At 36.9% G+C, this 27,215-nt stretch overlaps 2 protein-coding genes across 5 annotated transcripts in view; both read right to left on the reverse strand.

The window, feature by feature from the left end:
- ABCA9 (ATP binding cassette subfamily A member 9) overlaps positions 1-12,339 on the reverse strand; it is a 76,737-nt gene extending 64,398 nt beyond the window's left edge. For all 3 annotated transcript variants that reach the window (XM_074020259.1, XM_005584796.5, XM_074020260.1), the window contains exons 1-3: positions 12,278-12,339; positions 2,538-2,646; positions 806-1,013 (exon numbers count right to left, since the gene is read on the reverse strand). Coding sequence is in view for 2 of the 3 variants with exons in the window: in XM_005584796.5 (XP_005584853.3) it covers positions 806-1,013; positions 2,538-2,633 (304 nt within the window). In the remaining variant the exon portion in view is untranslated. The remainder of the gene's footprint in view (positions 1-805; positions 1,014-2,537; positions 2,647-12,277) is intronic.
- Positions 12,340-24,153: 11,814 nt separating this feature from the next.
- ABCA6 (ATP binding cassette subfamily A member 6) overlaps positions 24,154-27,215 on the reverse strand; it is a 62,496-nt gene continuing 59,434 nt past the window's right edge. For both annotated transcript variants that reach the window (XM_005584798.5, XM_074020262.1), the window contains one exon: positions 24,154-27,199. In XM_005584798.5, coding sequence (XP_005584855.3) covers positions 27,098-27,199 — 102 coding nt within the window. In that variant the 3' untranslated portion in view covers positions 24,154-27,097. The remainder of the gene's footprint in view (positions 27,200-27,215) is intronic.

Here is a 27,215-nt window from a genome sequence, read left to right on the forward strand (position 1 = left end):
GATGGCTCTCTAAGCTATCTGGAATGACAAAGTTCTTCACCTTGTAAATGTCCTGCCCTAGATCTTCTCTTCCATACTGTGACTCCCAAGTTTTAAGGACACATGGGTGAGAGAATGAGACTATTCCATACTTACTTATTTGGTCTATCACACTTTACACATTTAACAGTTTCAATTGCATTCAAAAACTATACTAGTAATATAATTTCTGAATATGGTTTCAGTTGCTTTTCTCAAATTGGCCCTCTCTGCTTTCTGATGGATAATTATGAACTCTTAAAGAAGTTTCTTTAGGACCATCAGATACCTTATTGTTTCTCTTTGTTCTCTTCCTACACCCAGAGAGAGAAACCATGCCAATTTTGTGGCTTTTAGAGCTTCATCCCACCCACATATATACTTTGTGGTACAAGGAAACATGTCACCTCTTTTCATTGTAAATATTGCCCATGGGTTTTTGAAATGATGTCTAGTTTCTCTCTCAATATTTATGTATTTGAAAAATCATGCTGTCACTACAGTCCAATGTTTCCAGAATCTTTTCACAAACATACATTTAAATAACCCTGGACTATCTGATTTCGATATGTACAATTATGAGGATAACCCTTTTAATATGGAATTTCCTAAATGGGACACTAGTGAACAAACCAGAAAAAATCTTGAGACTTGGAGGGAATATACATTAATGTTGTTAATAAACTCTAGAAACTTGAGCATTCAATATAATTTGTGACGGATATCTCAAAATGAATTTGCGCCTTTTGCAAATAAGGAAATTACTATGAACAACCAGGGAACATACCTTTTAGGAATGGGGCTGAAGCCACTTTGTTCATTATCTCTTGGGTAGTTTTGGATTCAGGTGCAAATGCAATAACATAATTAGTATCATTAAAATTATCTACACGTCCCAGATCCATTGAAGGCATTTGAGGAGAGTCATGAACTTGATGTAAATTGGAGAAAAATAGGTACAGAAACAGTACCAGAAGAAATGAAAAGAGCCATTCCTATATAGCAATAAGAGAAAAAGGAAGCAAACTGGTAGATGTTATACCACAGATAAATCATCCACAAACAATTTGAAACACTTAATTCTGTTATTTGGCTTGCATTGCATTTGTTCTTTCTCCTAGTTCTTAAATATCCTGATTTTCTTTTGCTCATTAATCTGCATATTTTAAAATATGCACATTGTGTACCAAGACAGAATTGTAACATCAATTCCAATTACAATTGGGAATCTAAGTTTACCACACTTTAGTGCAAGTGATAAAGGCTGGATTACTTTATGAATGGCCCAACAGTTTAGTCATGTTAAAATTTTAGTGACAGTGATAAATAAATAGTAGGAGACATGGAATAGGTAACCAGCTTCTGTCAACAGGAGCAAGATCATATTTTTACCTTCTGTTGCTGGTATGTGGAAGAAGATAGTCCCAAAACGTTGTCCCCCCCAAAAATGTAAAAGTCTTTGTCATTGTGACCACATTCAGGAATTGGAAATACAGCAGAATGCAATTGAAACCCAGTGATAAGAAACTAGTTAATTAGTTATAATTCTACACATATGTCATTTTTAAAAGAGCTATATGTCATCTTCATCATATGATCCTTTTTCAGCTATGTGTGTTGGTCTATATCTATACCTATTTCTATCTTAATAGAAAAATAAACATAATGTTTATATAAAAAAAGAGGTAAAAGTTTAAAGGTAAAACACCTATATAGGGTGGAATCTCAAACTTTTACATTTATATAATCTTTTCCCTATGCAGGAATTGCTGTATACTTTATTCCCTGCCAATCCAAGCATTCAATATGTGAACACACACGTATTGACACATGCATGAACACACACACACATACGCATACACACACTAGTTCATAAGATCAGATGTTAATATAACTTTTGAACTATGAGTATTCTATGAGTGATTTTATTATATTTTTCTGAGTTTACTAAATTTTTTGCACAAAGCACATCTAGTCATTCTTATGATCAGAAGAAAATAAGTACTATTTTAATAGAAGTAAAAGTTCACAATACCATTTTTCCGTTTATTTACATGACCATTATTTCTTTCAAACTGACATTGTCTGTGTCTATAGCGACATTGTGTAGAAGTGCAACAATTTGCCTTTGGATTGTTTCTTAAATTTTGGATTCCCTGCCTGTTTTTTACTTTGGCCCTAAACTTCTCTATACCAATGTGTTCATGAGATTCAAATGAGCTCAGAGGTTAAGAATTGTTATCTCTGCAGTATAAAGATATAGCTTTATTTTTCAAGGAGTTTATGAATTTTTAAAAAAATGCCTCTAGTAAGACATAAAACAATAATACATATTGTAATTTGAAAAAATAAATTTTACTTGAACAAATAGCAAAGCCCAGAATTTGGAAAAAAAAAATCTAGGTTAATTGGACTACACATATGTGCAATATTAAATAATGAAAATAAAGTGTTTATGTTGTCCGATAAAATACTTTTTCATCCTCTAAATATGAGAACACATAGACTCTGAACCATACCAACAAGGTCTGTCTTTTCATCCTCCATTTTTTAAGACAGTTCTTGCAAAGAAGAGCCCATGTTTGCTGACTCACACTCATGCATCTGTTGCTCATTTTGACTTGTTTCCTTTAAAAAGATGAAAAAAAATGAAGTAAATGTGAAGGTCTAAAGCAGAAAACATTGTGCAATCAAACATAAAAGAAACATTGTAACAGCTGTTTCTAGTTGCATTCCTCGAGAAGAAGAAAGTCAAAAGGCTAAAATAAAAACATATGAGGCAATGTTTAAACCCAATATTGAAGGAAATAAGAATTAAAACAACTATCAGATATAATTTCTCCATCATTGGATTGAGAAAAATCAGAAGAGTGACTAGTGTCAATCGCTGCTATCTCCTCAGCTGTGGGTGTTGTTAAATTGTCTAACGGGGAGAAAGGAACTTTCTGCTCTGTTGTTGGGGGTACAAACTTACCCAGTCACGTGGGTGATTCATTACTAATTCATTACTACTTAGCAGTATCCTACCATCAATCAGTTCTGCTCCTGGATATGTAGCTCAAGGAGATTCTTACATGGGTTCATGAGGGGACCAGTGCAATGATGTTCTTTATAATGTAGATTATTGTGGCATAGTGTTATAAAACAAATTTTTATGGATACAGCCCTAAGACTACTATGTAGGATTCAGGAGCACTGGATTGGCATACACCCATCCACTTGAAGAGATCTTAAAAATATAGCTCCAGTTCAAAGGAAGAAAGAAAGAGAAAAGGTTGAGCATTAGGTCACAATATCATTGGTATCAATTCACATTACATGTGATACACATTTTCCAAAAATATTCAGGAACTAAAGGATCATCATCCCTAATACAATAAAAAGGTTATCTTTGGAAGTGGGAAAGAAGAATGGAGGTTGGGTGAAAAGTGGGAATTGGAAATTAAAGAAAATAAGTAACCAAACCAAGATAGGAGCTTTGTTTGAATCAATTATTTTGTGTGCCACAAACTTATGAGATTAACTTTTACCCAGGACATCATATCCAGCTACCAAGAGAAAATTACAGCCTGCATACAGTGGCTCATGCCTGTAATCCCAGCACTTTGGGAGGCTGAGGCAGAAGGATTTCTTGAAGCCAGGAGTTAGAGACCAGCCTGGGCAGCAAAGTGAGACCCCATCTCTATTTTTTAAAAAAATCAAAAAATTAGCTGGGTATGGTGCCTGTAGTCACAGCTACAAGCTACTTGGGAGGCCGAGGCAGAGGACTGCTTGAGCCCAACAAGATTGAGGCTGCAGTGAACCATGATCATGCTACTGTACTACAGCCTGGGTGACAGAGAGAGACCCTGTCTCAAAAACAAATAGAAAAAACTGTAACACATACTAGAACGCAAAAAAAAAAAAAAAAAAAAAAGAATTATAAGGAGGGCAAGTATCAGAATCAAATTCAGATATGGCAGAAATGTTGCAATTATTAGACTAGGAATTTGAAACAACTATGTTTAAAATACTAAGGGCTTCAACGGATAAAGTAGATGACATGTAAAATGCAGCGGGGAGCAGAGGGAAGCCCACACCTGTTTTTCTGCATAAAACACTTTTGATAACAAAAGTGTGGGTTTTTCCCACCAAGAAATTCTCCAGTTCTCGGTGGACACCAACTGGGTGTCCTAAAATTCAATTGATTTCAATTCTGACACTGTCCACTTGGAGTTACAGCAGATCACACAGATTAAGGACTCAGTCCCAAAAGACGGCCCCCCACTTCAGATGCCAGTTACAAGCCTGGGTCTTTTGTACTTCTGACTAACTGGCTACATATTAGGGGTTCCCACATCCACTCCTTGGGTTTGATAATTTGCTAGAGTGGTTCACAGAACTCAGAAAAACAGTCTACTTGCTATTATCAGTGTATTACAAAGGATAAAGCTCAGGAACAGCCAAATAGAAAATATGCATAGGGCAGGGTATATAGGACGGGATGCTGAGCTTCCAGTAACTCTCTGGGTGCACCACCTTCCCAGCACCTTGAGATGTTCACCAACCCAGAAGTTCCCCAAACTCCTACAGTTAGGGTTTTTATGGAGACTTCATTACATGAGCATGATTAATAAAATCATTGGCCGTCGGAGATTAACTTGAACTCCATCTCCTCTCCTCTCCCTGGACATCTGGGGATGGGGCTGAAACCTTCTAATCACATAGGTGATTCCCTGGCAACCAGTCCTATCCTGAAGCAATCTAGGTTATTTCTGCCATCAGATATCTCATGAACACGAAGATACTCATTTCACTTCAGAGATTCCTGGTCTTAGAAGCTCTGTGTCAGGAACAGGGACCAAATACTATAACAAATGCTATTCCCATCACCCCCATGACTCTGGAAATTACAAGGGTTCTAGAAGCTTTTTGCCAAAACTAGAGGGCAGAGACAAAATACATATTTCTTATAATGTTGCAACATGCAAGAACAGATGGGCAAGGTAAGAAGGGAGATAAAACTTCTAAGACAGAACCAAAACTAAATGCCTAATATTAAAAAAATACTATCAGAAATGAAGAATGCCTTTGATCTTTGATGAGTTTATTAGTAGACTACACACAGCTGAGAAAAGAATCCAAAACTGAAAAGAAAACAAAAAAAAGACTGAAAAAAAAAAAACAGAGCAGAATATTTAAGAACTGTGGGACAATTAAAAATGTGTAACATATGCCTAATGGGAATATCCAAAAGAAAGAAAGGAACGGAAGAAATATTTTAAACAGTAATGACTGAGAATTTCCCCAGATTATGGCTAGATACCCAACCGTAGATTCAGGAAGGTCAGAGAACACCAAGCGGAATATTTGCTCAAACAATTTCATCAAGGAATATCATTTTCAAACTCCAGAAAATCAAAGATAAAGAATAAAAATATTAAAGAAGCCAGAGGAAGAAAACATCGTTTCTATAGGAGAGCAAAAATAAGAATTTTATCTCACTTTTCTTCAGAAATCATGCAAACAAGAAGAGAATAAGGTATTTAATGTGTTGAGAGAAAAAAACCCCACCAACTTAGCATTCTACCCTTAGTAGAATGTACTCTGTGATATTATCCTCAAAAAGCTAAAGAGAAGTACTTTCTCAAACAAACAAATAATGAGAGAATTTGTTGCCAGTAGACCTGCCTTGAAAAAATATGAAAAGAAGTTGTTTCAAAAGAAATAAAATGATATGTCACAAATTTATATATAAGGCTGGGCACAGTGGCTCATGCCTGCAATTACAGCATTTCAGGAGGCTGAGGTGAGAGAATGGCTTGAGCCCAGAAGTTCAAGACCAGCCTAGGCAACGTAGGGAGATCCTGTCTCTACAAAAACAAAATTATTGAAATTAGTGAGGCATGATGGCTTATGCCTGAGGCCCTAGCTACTCTGGAGACTGAGGTAGAAAGGATCACTTGGGTCTGAGAGGTTAAGGCTGCAATGAGCTGTGATGGCGAAACTGCACTCCAGCCTAGGCAACCATCTCAAAAAAAAAAAAAAAAAAAAATCGGCTCTACATAAAGAAAGAAAAAGCATCAGAGAAAGAAATAATAAGTGAAGGTACAATAAAAACTTTTTCTTATTTTTAATTGATCTGAAACATAATAGGATATAATAGCAATGTATTCAATTGTGTATACTTATGTGCATACATGTATATAAATGCTGCATATATGATGTATGTATTACATTCATATATAATGTTCATGTATACTTATTTATAAGTGAAATGAATGACAGTAATGGTATGAGAGACAGGAGGGAGGAATTGGGGTTATTTTATTACTATAAGATACACTACCGGTGAAGTGGTAGAGTGATATTTGAAAGTTGACTTGGATTAATTGTAAATATATATTGCAAACTGTAAGGCAACCATGAAAGAAAGTAAAAACAAAAAACAAAAATAAATGACATTCTAAGAAAGAAGGAAAAATGAACTTATATTAAATGCTCAATTAAAACCACACAAGGCAGAAAAATTGTAGCCCAAAAATAGAATTGAAGAAAAGAACAAGAGCAATAAATAGAAAATGGTAACAAATTTGGTAGATACTAATCCAATATGTCAATAATCACTTTGATCATCAATGGTCTAAATGCACCAATTAAAAGATAGAGATTGTCAGAGTAGATGACAAAAAAGATGTAATTACATGTTGTCTACACGAAACCAACTTTAAATATAAAGACACATATAGATTAAAAATAGACGCACAAATATAGATGGACCATGCTAACACTAATCAGAAGAAAGCTGGAATAACTATATTAATTTCATATGGAGCAGAATTCTGAAACAGAACAGACTTTTCATTCAAAAGAAGGAAAATTATCAGGGATAAAGAGAGAAGTTACATAAAGATAAAGGGGTCAATTTTCCAAGAAGTCATAGCAATCTTTAACATGTGTATGCTAACAACAGTGTCAAAATACTGAGAGAACTGCAAAGAGAAATAGATGAATCCACTCTTATAGTTGGAGACTTCAGCACCTCTCTTGGCAGAAATGGGCAGATCCAGCAGGTAGAAAACAAATAAAATCAGAGTTGAACTCAATAATATAGTCAACCAACTGGATAAAATGAACATTTCTACACACTATTTCACCCAACAATAGCAGAAAATACATTCTTCTCATGCTTACATGGAATGTTCACCAATATAAACCAAATTTGGGCCATAAAACACACCTTAGAAAATTTAAAAGAATAGAAATCATACAATACATGCTCTCAGGCCATGGTAGAATTACACCAGAAAGCAGTAATAGAAAGATAGCTGGAAAATCCCGAAATACATGAAGGTTAAACAACACACTTCTAAATAACATAAAAGTCAAAGAAAAAAATCTAATGACAAATTAAAACTTATTTTGAACTAAATAACAATGAAAACGCTTATCAAAATTTGTGGCATACAGTGAAAGCTTTGTTTAGAGAGAAATTTACAGCATCCAATGCATACATTAGTAAAGAAAAAAGATCTAAAGAAAGCAAAATAAAAGAAATAGTAAAAATTATGATAGAAATCAATGAAATTGGAAACAGGAAATCAATAGAGAAAAATCAGTAAAACCAAATGCTGGTTCTCCGAGATCAATAAAATCAATAGGCCTCTACCAAGGCTAACTAGGAAAAAAGAGGGAGAGAACACAAGTTGCTAATATTAGAAATGAAAGAGGGGGCATCACTACAGATCTCATAGACATTAAGAGGACAATCAAGGAATATTATGAACAACCCTATGCTCATAAATTTGATAGCCTAGGTGAAACGAATCTGTTCCTTCAAAGAGACAATCTGTTGAAACTCACACAAGAATAAACAGACAATCTGAATTAGCCTATATCTGTAAAAGAAACTGATTTAATAATCAAAAATCTTCAAAACAGAAAGCATCACTGGTGGTTCCCCAGTGAATGGGTTCACTGGGAAATTCTATCAGACTGTTAAGGAAGAAATTGTATCAACACTCTACAATCTCTTTCAGATGCTAGAAGCAGAAAATGAAATAAAATTCTCAATCTTTGTTCTGTATCTTTTAACTCCTTGTTCTTCATCCCCTGGGATATTTACAAAGCCTACTTCATAAGGTGAAGCCTAATTAGATACGATATACTGTGTAAGAGATAATGAGCAGAAGGAACTAGAGTAGAGTGATGGTGGTAATAACTATTTTGGAATAGTTGAATATGTGGTGATGAAGAGGCACAGAAATAAAATCCAGACCTATGTCACTTTGTCAGTGGAGATTTTCCTATGAAACATTCCAAGAGGTAGGGAGACTTGGAACTCATAGTTTTAACTAGCGTTCAGTGGTGTGAAAATGCATTTTGGGGGGACAGTATGGGCATAAAAATGTAATTATTGTAGAAAGGACTGTTGAGTCAAGGAACAGGTTTCATGTTATTATAGACAAACTTTATTCTTTCAAAGCAGATAGCCCACTTTTACTGTTGGTAGAAAAGAGCACCCAAACTAATCTTCACATCTATGATGGCTATAACCTGCCTACACATATGTGGATAGGCGGGAGGTGGAGTGAGGGATAATGAATCAGCTGAATAGAGATAAACAAATCACATAAAATTGTCCTTGAAAGTACTTAAACAGATACCTCATTCTACTATTGTATTATTGAAATCAATATAGGGATAACTATTTGTAGGCACCAATGTTGCTCTGCTATTTTCAATGAGAGACAATCACCCATGCCTGTCTGCTTATGGGCTCAGCCTTGGCCTTGAGGGTAACCCACATAAGGGCCTAGGCTTACAAGAGAGAAAGAGAGAGAGAGAGTGACCTTCAGGCTTGCACACAGATCCACCAGTCAGCCAGATTTCTACTTTCTAAAACATGGGCCAAGGCTTTAGTAAGTCTTTATAGAACTGTTTGCAGAGAACAAACAAAGAATTCAGGACATGTCTGTCCAAAAGTCATTAACTGACCTACTACAACATCATGAAGGTAACTTATTTCAGATATGACAATTTCAGTCTGGTAGTGCGGGTATAATGTAATTATTTATACTCTTTCATGTTAGCACAGCTCAAAAACTATAGTCACTCATTTCTATTTGTGGGTTCTGCACTTGTGGATGCAACCAACTGCCGGTAGATAATGCTCAGAAAAAAGGATGGCTGGGTTTGTACTGAACATGTAGAAGCTTTTTTTTTCTTGTCATTATTTCTGAAACAATAAAGTATAACAATTATTTACATAGAATTTAGATTGTGTTAGGTATTGTAAGTAAGCTAGAGATTATTTAAAGTACACGGGACAATATACGTAGGTTAAATGCAAATATGACACCATTTTACATAATGGTGCCATATATTAGGCAGAATAACAAAAATGGTCTGAAAGTTGTAGAGCTTTAATGACCAAGATAACTGATAAAGAAAATGTAAGACCTAATCTTAGCTAACAAACCCAACATTCTAGGATGGGAAACTCACCCAGGAAATGATTCAAAGGTAGTAGTTCAAGCCTTGGTACAGTGGAGCACAAGGCCAGTTGACTGATAAGGCCTGTGTTTTCACGTCAATACCATTATGTTGCACATTCCTTTTATCCTCTTTTGGCGCCATATTGAACAGGAATGGCAATCATAAGATTGCATTGCCCGTTCAATGGTTTTACGGATGAGGGTGCTCCTGGATCCCAGGTTCATGGTTCATCCTGCCAAATTCATGGCAGGAGCAAAGCTGTGAATATGCTGACCCCTTCTGGTATTCAAGAGACAGGTCAAGTGGGAAGATGATTTATTCAAGTCAGCCTCAAGGAGGTAGTACCAGAGATGAAGCCTATCCATGGTCTATTGCAGGGAATATTGTGCTGCGATTGAAGTCTGAAGGGCAAGGTGTATTAGTCTGTTCTCACACTGCTAATAAAGACATACCTGAGGCCGGGCACGGTGGCTCATGCCTGTAATCCCAGTACTTTGGGAGGCTGAGGCAGGTGAATCACAAGGTCAGGAGTTTGAGACCAGCCTGGCCAACATGGTGAAACCCCATCTCTACTAAAGATACAAAAAATTAGCTGGGTGTGGTGGCAGGTGCCTGTAATCCCAGCTACTTGGGAGGCTGAGGCAGGAGAACCAGTTGAACCCAGAAGGCAGAGGTTGCAGTGAGCTGAGATAGCGCCACTGCACTCCAGCCTATGCAACAATGTGAGACTCTGTCTAAAAAAAAAAAGAAAAAAAAAGAAAAAGACATACCTGAGACTGGGTAATTCATAAAGGAAACAGGTTTAATTAACTCACAGTTCTACATGACTGGGGAGGCCACACAATCAGGGCTGCAGGCAAATAAGGAGCAAAGTCACGTCTTATATGGCACCAGGCAAGAGAGCTTGGGTAGGGGAACTCCCCTTTATAAAACCATCAGATCTTGTGAGACTTGAATACTATCATGAGAACAGCCTGGGAAAGACCTGCCCTCATGATTCAATTACCTCCCCCTGGGTCCCTCCCATGACAGATAGGGATTATGGGGGCTATAATTCAAGATGATATTGGAGTGAGGACAGAGCCAAACCATATCACAAGGCATAGTTGAAGAGGAATGTGATAGGCAGAATAATGGTTGCATTCTAATCCTGGAATTTGTGAATATGTTACAATATATGACAAAGGGGAATTAAGGCAGTAGATGGAATTAAGGTTGCAATCAGCTTACTTTGAAATAGGGAGATCATCCTGGATTATCTGGGCAGACCCAGTGTAATCACAAGGGTCCTAAAAAGTAAAACAGGAGGCACACGAGGAGATCAGAGTGAGGCAGTAGAAGAAGGGTTTGATATGCTATTACTGGCTTTGAAGATGGAGGAGGAAGACCATGGACCAAAGAATGCAAGAAACCTCTAAAAGTTACACAGGGTAAGAAAACAGATTCTCTCCTATAGCTTCCAGAAAGAGACACAGCCTGGCCAACCCCTTGATGTTAGCCCAGTGAGAGCCCCGCCTCACACTTCTAACCTCCAGAGCTGTAAGATGATAACTCTGTTTTGTTCTAAACCATTAAGGTTGTGGCCTTTTTTTTTTTTTTTTTTTTTCACAGCAGCAATAGAAAGTTAATATGGGGGCAGGTTTGGGGAAAGGGGTCCGAGAGCCTGAGGCCTGAGAACAAGACGGGAAGACATTGTTGGACATTCCTTTTATGACGCACCTCATCAGCATAACAAAGGAGGGCATGGACTTATGGTTAAAAACTGTCCAAAAGTGACCAAAGAGATTCACCAGTGATGCAGATGAGTTCCTGATAATCATGCCATCAGAGCAGGCTGTGATAGCCTGGAAATCCTGACTGAAACCAAACTGCTACATTTCCAACTAAGAAATCAATGCTGTGAAAAACCTCAGTATCTGAAAGGGTTAAATATGGTGCCCACGTGACTACTCTTCTTTCTTTCTGTGAATTAATGTGTGTGCCAGAAAATATTTTCGAATAAAAAACAATTACATAATCCCATTGTCATGAATGTGGTTATTTGTCTCTGAGCGTTAAGACTGATTTTTTTCCACCACTGAACATCTTGGTGTAAATATCAGAGAAAAAATATACCACCTACCGTAATAATATAAAACATCTAATTAGCTTAAATTGTTCTCAATAGGAAATTGTATAATTTGGAAATAATAAATTGGTTATAAAAAGCCAATCATTTCTCAGTCAGATAAAATTCCTGTTATTCACAGAACAAATTTTTCTAATTTGTTGCACTAGGCAACAAATTAGATCAAAATTTTTTTAAAGTATAATAAATAAGATCAGTGAAAATCTTTCTGTAAGTTTTCTTGATGAAAATATTCTCAAGCCATTTAAAAACAATTCAAAACTCAGAAAATTGTGCAACCTGCAATGCTTACAATTCCTCTGGCAGTAAAATTAAAAACAAAGAAGAGTAAGTAATTCAAATAACTTTGGAAATAGTTCATACTTATAAAGAAGCATCATAATGTTACATTTATTTTTATTTATTCAATAGCCTATTAGATAATGTCGCTGTTTGTCCAAACATGCTTTAGTTATGAGGTAAAAATACAAATTCTTAGTTCTTCAATTGGTTATTTAGTCATACAAAATAAAACAGATGATTTGAAAAGTCAAAATGACTCGTTAATAACTTACTACATTTAATGGTTTCTACGTAAATGTCTGGCATTCCTATTTATAGTCTTACGTTATATTTCTATATGCAAAATAACCACAATTTTAGAGGTTAACTTACTCTCAGGAAAGCTGGAGGAAAAATCTAGAAACACAGTTCATCCATGGGTCTCTGCATGTTCTGGAGAAGAATTCACATTCCTTTTGGGTCACTACTACATCATGCTTTTAATTTCACGTTCATTGTGAATAGTTTCTGTTTTATACTGATTTCCAAGGAGAATTTGGTCTCAGTTCAGCCAGGCTGCCAAAATATCTTCTGCTCACGTGGTGATTTCTTTGCTGTTTTCCATTTCTTTGTTTCCTGCTAGTTCCTCAGCAGGGAGTTTGTCGTTGCAGATGGTTGGCTGGACATATCAAAACATTAGGAACTATTAAACCAAGAAGAATCTAGCCTTTCTCAATCAGTCTTTTCATACAAGGCCCTAATGGGAGAATTGACCCCAACACAATGATTTAAGCAAAGATAAGTGAGAACCTAATCCAGAGAAGAGTAGAGCAGAGCAAAGTGGAAAATACACACACACACACATATATATATGTATAAAGCAATAAAGCAATGTCATTTTTTTCAGGGTAACAAAGGAAACTCTGAGTTTTCATCTGCACCTCAGTTTCATTGTGTGCATACTAATTATAGCATCTTTCATGGTGCTGAAGCGAGGAGAATCTTTAAAGAAATCTCACATAACAATTATCTGTGTTCCCAAAGCCTCCAGGTTTGTCACTTCTGCAACAGTTCCCATGAAACAAACTACTTTCTCCACCAGTAACTACTGAATTTTAGAATGTCCTGCTTTCCAGTATTGTTAGAGAAACATTTTTAACTGGTAATAGATGCCATTCTGTCTATTTTTGAGCATCTTGTGTAAGTAGAAGAAAAGACTGTTCCAAAATTCTTAAAATTCATGGAGTTTATCTTTGGCTGAAGAGGATGGGGTAAAGGACCACTATCTTTCTGCTTACAGCCAGTAAGTCTGTTAAATTCTTCTGTACTGTAATTTCTTCCTGAACACACAGCTGAAAGGGAAACAATAAATGCATGCAATTCTTAAATCAGCCTCTTATCTGTGTCCCATGGACCATGACAACCAAATGAACTCTTCCTCACCCATTTCCCATTCTCTCAATATTGATGCAATTATATTTATCCTTTTTCTAATTATATGGGATCCAGAATTTGCTCAGCAAGCAGTCTGTGGAAGTAGGCTGAACTCCTGAATCCATGAGACTGTCAAACTTTAAAAAAAAAAAAAAAAAAAAAAAAAGACTTCTGATTGTTTCCGTATGTCTACAGAAAAGGTTGGAGGGTTGTATTTTCTGCAGAAAATACAAAATTATCACATTTAATAACATCACCAACATTTTGTGCACAGAGAATATACTTTAGGAATTTTTTTTTTCCAGTAACTTGTTTCCTAGAAGAACTTTGTACCTAGGTTAGAGCTTATGAGTTCTGGCCCTAGTGGACTTTGACTTTCGGTTCTAAATTCTGTTTTCAATATATTTCCTTCAATGTACCACACTGTAATCTCTGTGGCACTATAACAGAGCAAGCTCCCTCTCATTGATCTTCTTTTTAATATTTTCTAGATTAAATAATATTTATTTACTTTTTTTTTTTTTTTTTGGAAACGGAGTCTCCGTCTGTCGCCCAGGCTGGAGTGCAGTGGCGCTATCTCGGCTCAATGGAACCTCTGCTTCCCGGGTTCAAGCGATTCTCCTGCCTCAGCCTCCACAGTAGCTGGGACTACAGGTGCCCGTCACCACAGCCAGCTAATTTTTGTGTATTTTTAGTAGAGACGGGTTTTCACCATTTTGGTTAAGCTGGTCTGGAACTCCTGACCTCAAATGATCCGCCTGCTTTGGTTCCACATAGTGCTGGGATTACAGGCGTGAGCCACTGCGCCCAACCTATTTACTCTTCTAAAGAAGCTTTTGAATCAATTTACCAATTCAAAAATAATCCCATGGAAGTTCAAAAATGAAATGGCACTGATTTTATACCGTAATGTATACTTTTTTTAGCAAGTACATATAGCATTTATCGTGTCTAAGACATACTTAAATATTAAAACATTTAATCCACATAATAATCCCAAGACGTAGACATTATTCTAATCACCCCATTTTACGAACCAGAAGGGTGAGGCCCAGGGAGTTATGTAACTTGACCAAATTCACACAGATGGTGAGTAGCGGAAACTAAGTTAAAACTCAGACTATCTGTAGAGTCTATGAGCTCAAATTACAAATGCTATGCTGTCTCATTTGCATATGTCTCTGTTTATTCCATTATTCTTACTATGTGCACATATTTTACAATTTTCCTGGCCTTTTGTTTCATTTATTTTGCAGCAGTATTCTCCAGTGCCAGAAACCTTACAAATTTCATGTGATGTGTTTTGCACCACACTAAAACATTCTTCTTGGAATCCTTGCTGGCTATTTGTAAAGAGGACTTGTCACCCCATGACCTGTGTGCAGCCCTTCTCAACACTGTGCAAAAACAGAAAACTTGGTCAGTAAAGAAAGAAGGATGAAGGGGTCCAGCTGCCTGATAAAGAAAGACTGAGAATGTCTGCTTGTTTCCCAGGGGCTTTTATCTTCTTGCTTTCAATTCTTTCTCAGATCCGGCTGCACTGACTGCATGTGAGTTTTATCAGATATCCTCCAAACATTTCTCTTTGTTTTCGCTCGATCTCTCTGTCTCTCTCTTTCTCTCTCTTTCTTTTTTGGTGGCGTAATCTCCACTCACTGCAAGCTTCACCTCTCAGGTTCACGCCGTTCTCCTGCCTCAGCCTCCCAAGTAGCTGGGACTACAGGCGCCCGCCACCACGCCCTGCTAATTTTTTGTATTTTTAGTAGAGATGGGATTTCACCATGTTAGCTAGGATGGTCTGGATCTCCTGACCTTGTGATCCACCCGCCTTGGCCTCCAAAGTGCTGGGATTACAAGCCTGAGCCACCGCACCTGGCCCTCTTTGTTTCTTAAAAATGTAATAAATTCTACTTGGTCTTGTTTTGTGCTTTTATTTTTGCCTTGAAATATCCTTTGTGTGACATATTCCTGCCCTCCACTTTTATTTGCAATTTGCATTTCTCAGATATATTTTGACAGACTCTTATTACACGCCTGAAGGATGCCCGTTGAAATAGTAAAACTGCATTTCTCTTTTTACCTTATCTGCCAATCTTCTGCTTTCCATGGGCAAGACAGGGAAGGGGACGTAAGTCCTTACGTTACCCAATCCTTTTCTTCCAATCATCTTATTTTACGGTCTCTTTAAATTATGCTTTCCTGTTATTTCCCATGTATCCATTTCTATAGTGACTGTGTTTTCTCTGTTCCTTTTTTCAGGTTCCCCTTTTCCTTTTTCCCCACCTGTCATCTATAAAGTTCTGGATCAGTATTTTGTTCTACTAGTGATTGCCCTCAAATGTTAACAAACATATCAGAATCTACACTACTCTAGCAATATAAAAAATCAGCCTATGTCTCTATCCATCTTTCTCCCATATCTTCATGTTCCTTATAGGATACACCCGTTAGCATATTTGAACTTAAAACGTTAGTTCTACTCCTTGCTAACTGCAATGCAGGGCAAGTAACTTACCTTGGAGCCCCAATGATTTATGCAGGGAGCTTCAGTTTTCTCATCTGTGAGATCCAGAGGACACAATAATATTTAACAAGGGTTGTTTTAGAATTTAGAAATTTAGGATTGGGGTGGAGGGGAGATGGTAGGGATTAAAGAAAATAACATATGTAAAGTATTGAGTGCAGTACCTTGCAATGAGGGATGACTCACCAAATGTTAGAGACTATACTCTCCACGGCCGTGTCAAAACTGGACATTATAGGTGTTTGTAAATTTTACCAGTCTGATTAATAAAAATTAGTACCACTTTGATAACTTATATTTCCTAGTGTTGTCAAGAATATTTTAATATAATTTTTGGCCATTTGTAAATTTGTTTTACTATAACGAATCTGTTCATTTTCTCCATCTGTATTTTTGTTACTCTGTTATTCTATTATTGTTTTCTGTTTTTGTTTATGCTCTGACTGAAAATGTCTTATATTTCTCACTTTAAAAATAGCATGTTATTGCTTTCTCAGCCAGATATGATGATAAAGTACTTTTGGTACTCGTAAGTTTGAGGTTTTCTGTTTTTCTTGAGTAGACATCTTAGGGTTTTCTCTTTAACTACAAGTGTAGGGAATTTCACGACAGCGTGCTCAGGTATAGTTTTTTGGATTTTGTCCTACATGGCACTTTGTGTTCATTTGTACCAAAATACCACACAGTGGAATTTTGTAAGATAATAGCAAAATTTTTATTGCTATTTCTATTTCTATTGTTGAACTATGCTAATGTGAATGCTCCTTCAAAAAGGATATAAATAAAATGGTTAATAAGAAGTAACAAAAACAGAGATCACATCCAAAGAAAAATAAATATCCAGATGCCAGAAATGAAACAGGAAAACAAAGCTAAAAGGAGATTGCTATTTTAAGCCAGTAAGTTTTAGGGTGTTTTGGCAAAAGCTGATTGACAAACCAGCTAAAATATAACTCATGTGTAAGGATAAAATAGGTATATCTTTATCCCAAAAAACTGAGATTTCTATTTTATGGACGTATCTGAAAGAACTACTAATAAATATCCTCCAAGAAGGAAAAAAGACTGAATCCAGAAAGAAGTAGTTGAATGCTAACAACTAATAAATATAATAGTGAACTAAATAAATATTGATTGTGCAAACTAATGATGATAATGACTAATGTGTGCAGGGGGCAGTGTTAAACACAATGGACAACTCAAGTATCAAACAACAGTTATATGGGAGGAGAGAGCCATGATCAGAACTAAGTTCCCTAAAAATCTTATGGTTTAGGAAGAGGACAAAGATATGATTAACTTTAAAACTGCATTCTTCAATAAGGTAGCCCAGGTGAGTATTTAAATATAATTTTTAATTAATTAAAAATCAAAAAAATTTAAAATTCAATTTCTTCACCTCCAACATGTAAAGAGCTTGGAAGTCATTATTTCCTTTCTTGCCATAAGAAAAAAGCTAAGCAAACTGAAAATCAGTGATGTTTCTTGGACCCATCAGAGACTGAGGTTCCAGGGCAAGCTATAACCCTAAAATCCAGAGAAACAAGTGAATACAGAGAATCACAGCCAAGATCAGCTTACTTGGAGCAGAAGTCACTAGAGCCAGAAATTGGTAGGACAAAATGCATAAATGGTAATTTTGATGAACTGCTGGAGGTCGAGTGTGGCCTGCAGTGGGGGGAGCCATTCCTGGGGTCAGTACCCTTAATGGGCAGAAGCAGGTGGGTGTAACTGGAGGAGGGGAAAACCTGTGGGCGTCAAGGATCCATTCAGCACTAGATCTGGCACCAAAGCAGGGGAGGAGGGTCTGACCTCCCCATTCTTCTATCCTCAATCTGTTGCTGCCACTTTCTGTTGGATTAATCAAACCCAATCGGAATCCAGGCATCAAAGAAGAGAATTGGTGATGCAATACACAGTGGTCAGCTTCTTCTACAAGCGGTGTGTTAGGGAAATAGGGAGTAAAGCCAGCACTAAATCTCTCTACAACAGAGTTGAAATAGTTTAGTTCTTTTTCCATTTTTCTTTTGGTCCCTTCTTTTGTTTTATTCTGATCTTCCATTTTCATATTCATGAATCTGCTCCTAAATGTAATCCTAATAAAACCCAAGTTAATAGCTTCAAAAACAACAATATTATGATATTTTTGCAAACTATGTCCATTTTAATACTTTTAAAACATTTATACTATATCTGATATTGGTTATTCGGTATCTTGTAAACATTTCCATAACACTTAAGAAAACTCAGAGTTTATCAAAAATACAAGTGACTATTTCACCTATTGTTATCTAAAGTGGTTATATATATTGTCATGTTATTCATTTGAGCAAGACAGGAGAATGTATTGCTTGGGTTTTAGAAATAATTTAAATAAATTCAATTATCACTATAAAACAAATTTACATTTATAAAGCAATAATGGTTCCAGAATGAACAAATTATAGGTTATTTATCACAGGTTTGGAAATGTAACTTTTCAGATACAATTATATCTGTAAAATATACAGATAAAATATTTAATTACATAAAATGCTTATATAATTGATAAGAAAAAAATTAAAGCACAAATATAAATGAACAAAAAATACAAAAATTAAAAAATAAAAGGCAGCTCCTGGGCAAGATGGCCAAAAGGGAACAGCCCTGGTCTGCAGCTACTAGTGAGATCAGTGCAGAAGATGGGTGATTTCTGCATTTCCAACCGAGGTACCCGGTTCATCTCATTGGGACTAGTTAGACAGTGGGTGCAGGCCACGGAGGGGGAGCAGAAGCAGGGTGGGCCATCACCTCACCCAGGAAGAACAAGGGGTCAAGGAAGTCCCTCCCCTAGCCAAGGGAAGCTGTGAGGGACTATGCCTTGAGGGACGGTGCACTCCAGCCCAGATACTATGCTTTTCTTATGGTCTTCACAACCCACAGACCAGGAGATTCCCTTGGGTGCCTACACCACAAGGGCTCTGAGTTTCAAGCACAAAACTGGGTGGCCGTTTGGGAAGACACTGAGTTAGCTGCAGGAACTTTTTTTGTACCCCGGTGGCACCTGGAATGTCAGTGAGACAGAACCATTCACTCCCCTGGAAAGGGGGCTGAAGCCAGGGAGCCAAGTGGGCTAGCTCAGCAGATCACACCTTCATGGAGCCCAGCAATGTAAGATCCACTAGCTTGAAATTCTCACTGCCAGCACAGCAGTCTGAAGTCGACCTGGGATGCTCAAGCTTGGTGAGGGGAGGGGTGTCCGCCATTACTGAGGCTTGAATAGGTTCCTCTCACAGTGTAAAAAAAGCAGCCAGGAAGTTCAAGCTGGGTGGAGCCCATCACAGCTCAGCAAAACCACCATAGCCAGACTGCCTCTCTAGATTCCTCCTCTCTGGGCAGGGCATCTCTGAAAGAAAGGCAGCAGCCCCAGCCAGGGGCTTATAGATAAAACTCCCATCTCCCTGGGACAGAGCACCTGGGGGAAGGGGTGGCTGTGGGCACAGCTTCAGCAGACTTAAAACATTTCTGCCTGCTGGCTCTGAAGAGAGCAGTGGATCTCCCAGCACAGTGCTTGAGCTCTGCTAAGGGACAGATCGCCTCCACAGGTGACACCTGTGCCTCCTGACAGGGAGACCTCTTCCAGCAGGGATTGACAGACACCTCATACAGAAGATCTCCAGTTAACATCTGGCAGGTGCCCCTCTGGGACAAAGCTTCCAGAGGAAGGAGCAGGCAGCAATCTTTGCTGTTCTGCAGCCTCCGCTGGTGATACCCAGGCAAACGGGGTCTGGAGTGGACCCCCAGCAAACTCCAGTAGACCTGCAGAAGAGGGGCCTGACTGTTAGAAGGAAAACTAACAAACAGAAAGCAATAGCATCAATATCAACAAAAAGGATGACCACGCAAAAACTCCATCCAAAGGTCACCAACAGCAAAGACCAAAGGTGGATAAATCCACGAAGATGAGGAAAAACCAGTGCAGAAAGGCTGAAAATTCCAAAAACCAAAATGCCTATTCTCCTCCAAAAAATCAAAACTCCTTGCCAGCAAGGGAACAAAACTGGATAGAGAATGAGTTTGATGAATTGACAGAAGTAGGCTTCAGAAGGTGGGTAATAACAAACTCCTCCAAGCTAAAGGAGCAAGTTCTAACCCAATGCAAGAAAGCTAAGAACCTTGCTAAATGGTTAGAGGAATTGCTAACTAGAATAACCAGTTTAGAGAAGAACATAAATGACCTGATGGAGCTGAAAAACACAGCCCAAGAACTTTATGAAGCATACACAAGTATTAATAGTCGAATCGATCAAGTGGGAGAAAGGATATCAAAGGTTGAAGATCAACTTAATGAAATAAAGCATGAAGACAAGATTAGAGAAAAAAGAATGAAAAGGAATGAACACAGTCTCCAAGAAATATGGGACTACGTGAAAAGACCAAACCTACACTTTATTTGTGTACCTGAAAATGACGGGGAGAATGGAACCAAGTTGGAAAACACCCTTTGGGATATTAACCAGGAGAACTTCACCAACCTAGCAAGACAGGCCAACATTCAAATTTAAGAAATACAGAGAACACCACAAAGATACTCTTCAAGAAGATCAACCCCAAGACACATAACTGTCAGATTCACCAAGGTTGAAATGAGGGAAAAAAATGTTAAGGGCAGCCAGAGAGAAAGGTCGGTTTACCCACAAAGGGAAGCCTATCAGACTAACAGTGTATCTCTCAGCAGAAATCCTACAAGCCAGAAGAGAGTTGGGGACAATATTCAACATTCTTAAAGAAAATAATTTTCAACCCAGAATTTCATATCCAGCCAAACTGGATTTCATAAGCAAAGGAGAAATAAATCCTTTACAGACAAGCAAATGCTGAGGGATTTTGTCACCACCAGGCCTGCCTTACAAGAGTTCCTGAAGGAAGCACTAAATATGGAAAGGAAAAACTGGTACCAGTCACTGCAAAAACAAATCAAAATGTAAAGATCATCAATGCTATGAAAAAACTGCATCAACTAATGGGCAAAATACCAGCTAGCATCATAATAACAGGATCAAATTCACACATAATAATATTAACCTTAAATGTAAATGGGCTAAATGCCCCCAACTAAAAGACACAGACTGGCAAATTGGATAAAGAGTCAAGACCCATCTCACATGCAAAGACACACATAGGCTCAAAATGAACAGATGGAGGAATATTTACCAAGCAAATGGAAAGCAAAAAAAGAAAAAAAAATTAGTGGTTGCAATCCTAGTCTCTGATAAAACAGACTTTAAACCAATAAAGATCAAAAGAGACAAAGAAGGGCGTTACATAATGGTAAAGGGATCAATGCAACAAGAAGAGCTAACTATCCTAAACATATATGCATCCAATACAGGAGCACCCAGATTCATAAAGCAAGTCCTTACAGACTTACAAAGAGACTTAGACTCCCACACAATAATAGTGGCAGACTTTAACACTGCATTGTCAATATTAGAAAGATCAACAAGACAGAAAATTAACAAGGATATTCAGGACGGGAACTCAGATCTAGACCAAGTGGTCCTAATAGACATCTACAGAACTCTCGACCTCAAGTCAACAGAATATACATCCTGAGAGCACCACACAGCACTTATTCTAAGCTTGACCACATAATTGGAAGTACAACACTCCTCAGCAAATGCAAAAAATGGAAATCATAACAAACAGTCTTTCAGACCACAGTGCAATCAACTTAGAACTCAGGATTAAGGAATTCACTCAAAACTGCACAACTACATGGAAACTGAACAACCTGCCCTGAATGACTACTGGCTAAATAACAAAATTAAGGCAGAAATAAATAAGTTCTTTGAAACCAATGAGAACAAAGACACAATGTACCAGAATCTCTGGGACACATCTAAAGCGGTGTTTAGAAGGAAATTTATAGCACTAAATGCCCACAAGAGAAAGCAGGAAAGATCTAAAATTGACACCCTAACATCACAATTAAAAGAACTAGAGAAGCAAGAGCAAACAAATTCAAAAGCCAGCAGAAGACAAGAAATAACTAAGATCAGAGCAAAACTGAAAGAGATAGAGACAGCCTTAAACTCCTGGGCTTAAACAATCCTCCCACCTCAGCCTCCTGGGTAGCTTGGACTACAAGCACATACCACCACACCTAGCTAACTTTCACTTTTTTTTTTTTTTTTTTTTGGAATTTGTAGTGATAGGGTCTTGCTATGTTGCCCAGGATGGTCTTGAACTCCTGGTCCCAAGTGATCCTCCCACCTCATCTTCCCAAAGCATTAGGATCATAGGTATGAGCCATCATACCTGGCCTCTTTTCTTATTATGCTATAACCAGGTAGTGTGATTTATCACCTGGTTTTCTTAGCTCTTGTGAAGATCTTTTTGTGGACAGTTATTCAAATACATGTTTTTATAGAAGGACAATCAGTAGTAAGAACTATTCTACCGTCTTGCTCCATTCTCTCCTTAACATCATGGTGATTCTTTTATTCAATTTTATTTAATTTCTATATTTTTCTCTATTATACAAATTTTCTTCATTGATCATAAAAATATTTTTATTTTTATAATTTCAACTTTTATTTTAGATTCAGGAGGTACATGTGAAGCTTTGTTACATGAGTATATTGTATGATGCTATGTTCGGGATACTAATGATCTAGTCACACAGATCACACAGACAGTGAGTATAGTAAACAATGATTAGTTTCTCCTTGCCTCCTTCCCTGTCTATTAGTCCCCTGGGGGACTATTGTTGCCATCTTTATGTCCATGAATACTCAATATTTAGCTGCCACTTATAAGTGAGAACATGTGGTATTTGGTTTTCTGTTCCTGCATGACTACACTTAGGATAACGGCTTCTAGTTGTGTCCATGTTGTTGCAAAGGATATGATTTTGTTCCTTTTTATGGCTGAGTATATTTTATGGCTGGGTGTTCCTTTTTATTCCAGGGTATATATGTACTACATTTTATTTATCCAATCCACCACTGATGGGCATCTAGGTTGATTCCATGTCTTTGTTATTGTGAATACTGCTGTGATGAACATATGAGGTCATGTGATTGTTTGGAAATTTATCCATTTACTCTAGGGTTTCTAGTTTGTGTGCATTTTCCTTTGGTCATATACCCAATAATGGGATTGCTGGGTCAAATGGTAGTTCTATTTTAAGTTCCTTGAGAAATCTCCAACCTCCTTTCCACAGTGGCAGTGTTCCCTTTTCTCCACAGACTTGCTGGTATCTGCTGTATTTTAACTTCTTAATAATAACAATTCTCTCTGGTATAATATGGTATCTCATTGTGGATTTGATTTGCATTTCTCTGATGATTCGCAATGTTGAGCATTTTTCATGTTTGTTGGCTGCTTGTATGTCTTCCTTTGAGAAGTGTCTGTTCACGTTTTTTACCACTTTTTAATGGGATTATTGGTTTTTTGCTTGTTGAAATAAGTTCCTTATAGATTCTTGATGTTAGACCTTTGTCAGATGAATAGGTTATGAATATATTCTCCCGCTCTCTAGGTTGTCTATTTACTCTGTCAATAGTTTCTTTTGCTGTGCAGAAGTTCTTTGGTTTACTCAGGTCTCACTTGTCCATTTTTTGTTTTGTTGCAATTGCTTTTGAGGACTTAGTCATAAATTCTTTCCTAAGGCAGATGTCCAGAATGGTGTTTCCTAGGTTTTCTCATAGGATTCTTACAGTTTGAAGTCTTACATTTAAATCTTTGATTCATCTTGAGTTAAATTTTGTATATGGTGAAAGGTGGGGGTCCATTTTCATTATTCTGCATATTGCTAGCCAACTATCCCAGCACCATTTATTAAATAAGGAGTCCTTTCCCAATTGCTTATTTTTGTCTGTTTGTCAAAGAACAGATGGCTATTGGTGTGTGGCTTTATTTCTGCATTCCCTATTCTGTTCCATTGGTCTATATTTCTTTTTTGTACAAGTATCATGCTGTTTTGGTTACTGTAGCCTTATAGTATAGTTTGAAGTTAAGTAATGTGATGCCTCTGGCTTTGTTCTTTTTGCTTATGGTTGTTTTGGTCATTCAGACTTTTTAATATAAATTTTAAAATATTTTTTCTAATTCCATGAAAAATGACGTTAATAGTTTGGTAGAAATAGTGTCAAATCTGTAGATTGCTTTGGGGAGTATGGCCATTTTAACTATATTTATTATTTCAATCCATAAGCATGTTATATTTTTCTGTGTCATCTATGATTTCTTTCAGCAGTGTTTTGTAATTCTCCTTACAGAGATCTTTCACCTCCTTGATTAGATAAGCTAGATATATTCCTTGGTATTTATTTTTTGTGTGGCCATCTATTTGCATAGTTTTTATTTCCTTTTCTTGCCTCATTACTCTAGCAAGAACTTCAGTACTATGTTGAACAGGAGTGGTGAAAGTGAGCATCCTTGTCTCGTTCCAGTTGTCAAAGGGAATGGTTCCATCTTTTGCCCATTCAGTATAATGCTGGCTGTGGGTTTGTCATTGATAGCTCCTATTATTTTGAGGTAAGCTCCTTCAATGCCTATTTTGTTGAGGGTTTTTGTCATGAAGGGATGTTGGATTTAATCACAGGCTCTTCCCACACCTAATTATATACTCATATGGTTTTATTTTTAATTCTCTTTATGTGGTAAATCACATTTATTGATTTGTGTATGTTGAACCAAGCTTGTATCCCAGGAATTAAGGCAAGTTAATCATGGTAAACTAAATTATTGATGTGCTGTTAAATTCAGTTTGCTTACATTTTGCTGAGGATATTTGCATCTATATTCATCGGGGATATTGTTCTGTAGTTTTCTTTGTTGTTGTGTCTTTGCCAGGTTCTGGTATTAGGGTGATGCTGGCTTCATAAAGTGAGTTAGGGAGTAGTCCCTCATCTGTGAATTTTTAGAAAAGTTTCAGTAAAATTGCTGAGCTCTTTTTTGTAAGTCTGATAGAATTCAGTTGTGAATCCATTTGGTCTGGGTCTTTTCTTGGTTGGTAGGTTTTTCATTACTGGTTCAATTCTGGAACTTGGTACTGGTCTGCTAGGGTTTCAATTTCTTCCTGGTTGGATCTTGGGAGATTGCATGTTTCCAGGAATTTATCCATTTCCTCTAGATGTTCTAGTTTGTGTGCATAGAGGTATTCATAATAGTCTCAGAGGAGCTTTTGTATTTCTGTGGGATCAGTGGTAATGTTGCCTTTGTCATTTCTGATTGTGCTTATTTGGATCTTCTCTCTTTTTTTTTTTTTTTTTTTCTTTTTTAGTCTAGCTAGTTGTCTGTCGATCTTGTTTATCCATTCAAAAAACCAATTTTTGGTTTCATTTATTCTTCGTGTGGATTTTTGGGCCTCAATTTTGTTAGTTCTGCACTGATTTTAGTTATTTCTTTTCTTCTGCTAGTTTTAGGGTTTTGTTCTTGTTCTTCTAGTTCCACAAGGTGTTATGTTAGAGTGTTAATTTGACATCTTTCTAACTTTTTAAGGTAGGTATTTAGTGCTATAAACTTCCCTCATCACTGTTTTTGCTGCATTCCAGAGATTTTGGTATGTTGTATCTCTGCTTTCATTTATTTCAAAAGATTTTTTTATTTCTGCCTTAATTTCGTCATTTACCCAAAAGTCAATCAGGAGAAAGTTTTTAAATTTCCATGTAATTCCATGATTTGGGGAGATCTTGGTATTGCTTTCTATTTTTATTCCACTGTGTCTGCGAGTATGGTTGGTATGATTTCAACTTTTAAAACTGTATTGAGACTTGCTTTATGTCTGAGCATGTGGTCAATCTTGGAGTATGTTCTGTGTACAGATGAGAAGAATGTGTATTCTGTGGTGATCAGCGGAGTATTCTCTAGATGTCTATTAGGTCCAATTAGTCAAGTGTCAAATTGAAGTCCAAAATTTCTTGTTAGTTTTCTACCTCAATGGTCAGTTTAACACTGTCAATGGGATGTTGAAGTTCCCTACTACTATTGTTTGTCTCACTAAGTCTTTTCATAGGTCTAGAAATCATTGTTTTAAGAATCTGGGTGCTCCAATGTTGACTGCATATATATTTGGGATAATTAACTCTTCTTGTTGAATTGAACCCCTTATCATTATGTACAATATGTGAACACCAAAAAAAATCACAGAAGGAATACTGCTTGGTCTTTGAATTTTTGGGGGGTGATATTCAGAATTAAATAGCTATTTTTAAGGGAAAGAATAAAGTAATATGTTAAACTGACAGATATTTTAAAATTAAATAATATAAAAGATATGTGGAAAATATATAGATATACATACATGCACACACACTTATATAAGTGAGAAATGATTTTAAAATAATATCAAATCCCATAAAACTATTCAAAGATGACAAGGAAAATTAGCACCCCCTGAAAACAATAAGTTAATGTTGTTCAAATACTACTGTGACTCCCTTTATTTTCAAAAGGTATCATGGAACTACTTTTCAATGTGAGTACTTGCCTACTTGTATGTCTAAGGACCTCCCAATACTTGGGAGGTGTTTTTTTTGTTTTGAGACAGAGTCTCGCTCCGTCACCCAGGCTGGAGTACACTGGCACGATCTTGGCTCTCTGCAACCTCCTGGGTTCAAGCAATTCTCCTCCCTCAGCCTCCCGAATAGCTAGGACTACAGGCAAATGCCAACGCCTGGATCATTTTTGTATTTTTATTAGAGACGGGGTTTCACCATATTGGCCAGGCTGGTCTTGAACTCCTGACCTCGTGATCCACCTGCCTTGGCCTCCCAAAGTGCTGGGATTACAGGCGTGAGCCACAGCGCCTGGCCCCATACTTGTGAGTTTTAAAGCAATTTCTGGAACATTTTCAGAAGACTCTTGAGTTGTACTTGCTTATAAAAGAAAACTGGTGTGAAGTAGTCATGCAACTCTTGGCTACTGAATATACCCTTCACATATTTCAGCAAGAGAATGTTTTTAGTAAAAGGTAAAAAAGTCATTTTTTAAAAAATTCTATGTTTATATAGTTTGATTTCCACAATACCCAGTGCCTGACTCTTTGGGTGGCTTTACTAATATTTTGTATTGCCTTTATCACAGGTTTGCTATCACCTCTATGTTTGAGAGGAAGAATAATTTTTAAATTTATGTATTTATTAACTAAATATACAAAATATACCTGATGTTAATTTTAAATGATCTTTAAAATCAAATGTACTACTAATTATTACATAAAACATAAGTTTATAGGACACCAACAAAAAATTACTAGGTTTGAGGTTTTAAGGTTCATCTGAATGAGGGAGGAGTTTCCATCTCATTGTTGTATCAACTTCTTCATCAAAATTTCCCACTTCCTGCTCTTTAGAAAGCTCTAAGAATACCTAATTAGGAGACAAA

The sequence above is a fragment of the Macaca fascicularis genome, chromosome 16 (genome assembly GCF_037993035.2).
Source record: "Macaca fascicularis isolate 582-1 chromosome 16, T2T-MFA8v1.1".
NCBI lineage: Eukaryota > Metazoa > Chordata > Mammalia > Primates > Cercopithecidae > Macaca > Macaca fascicularis.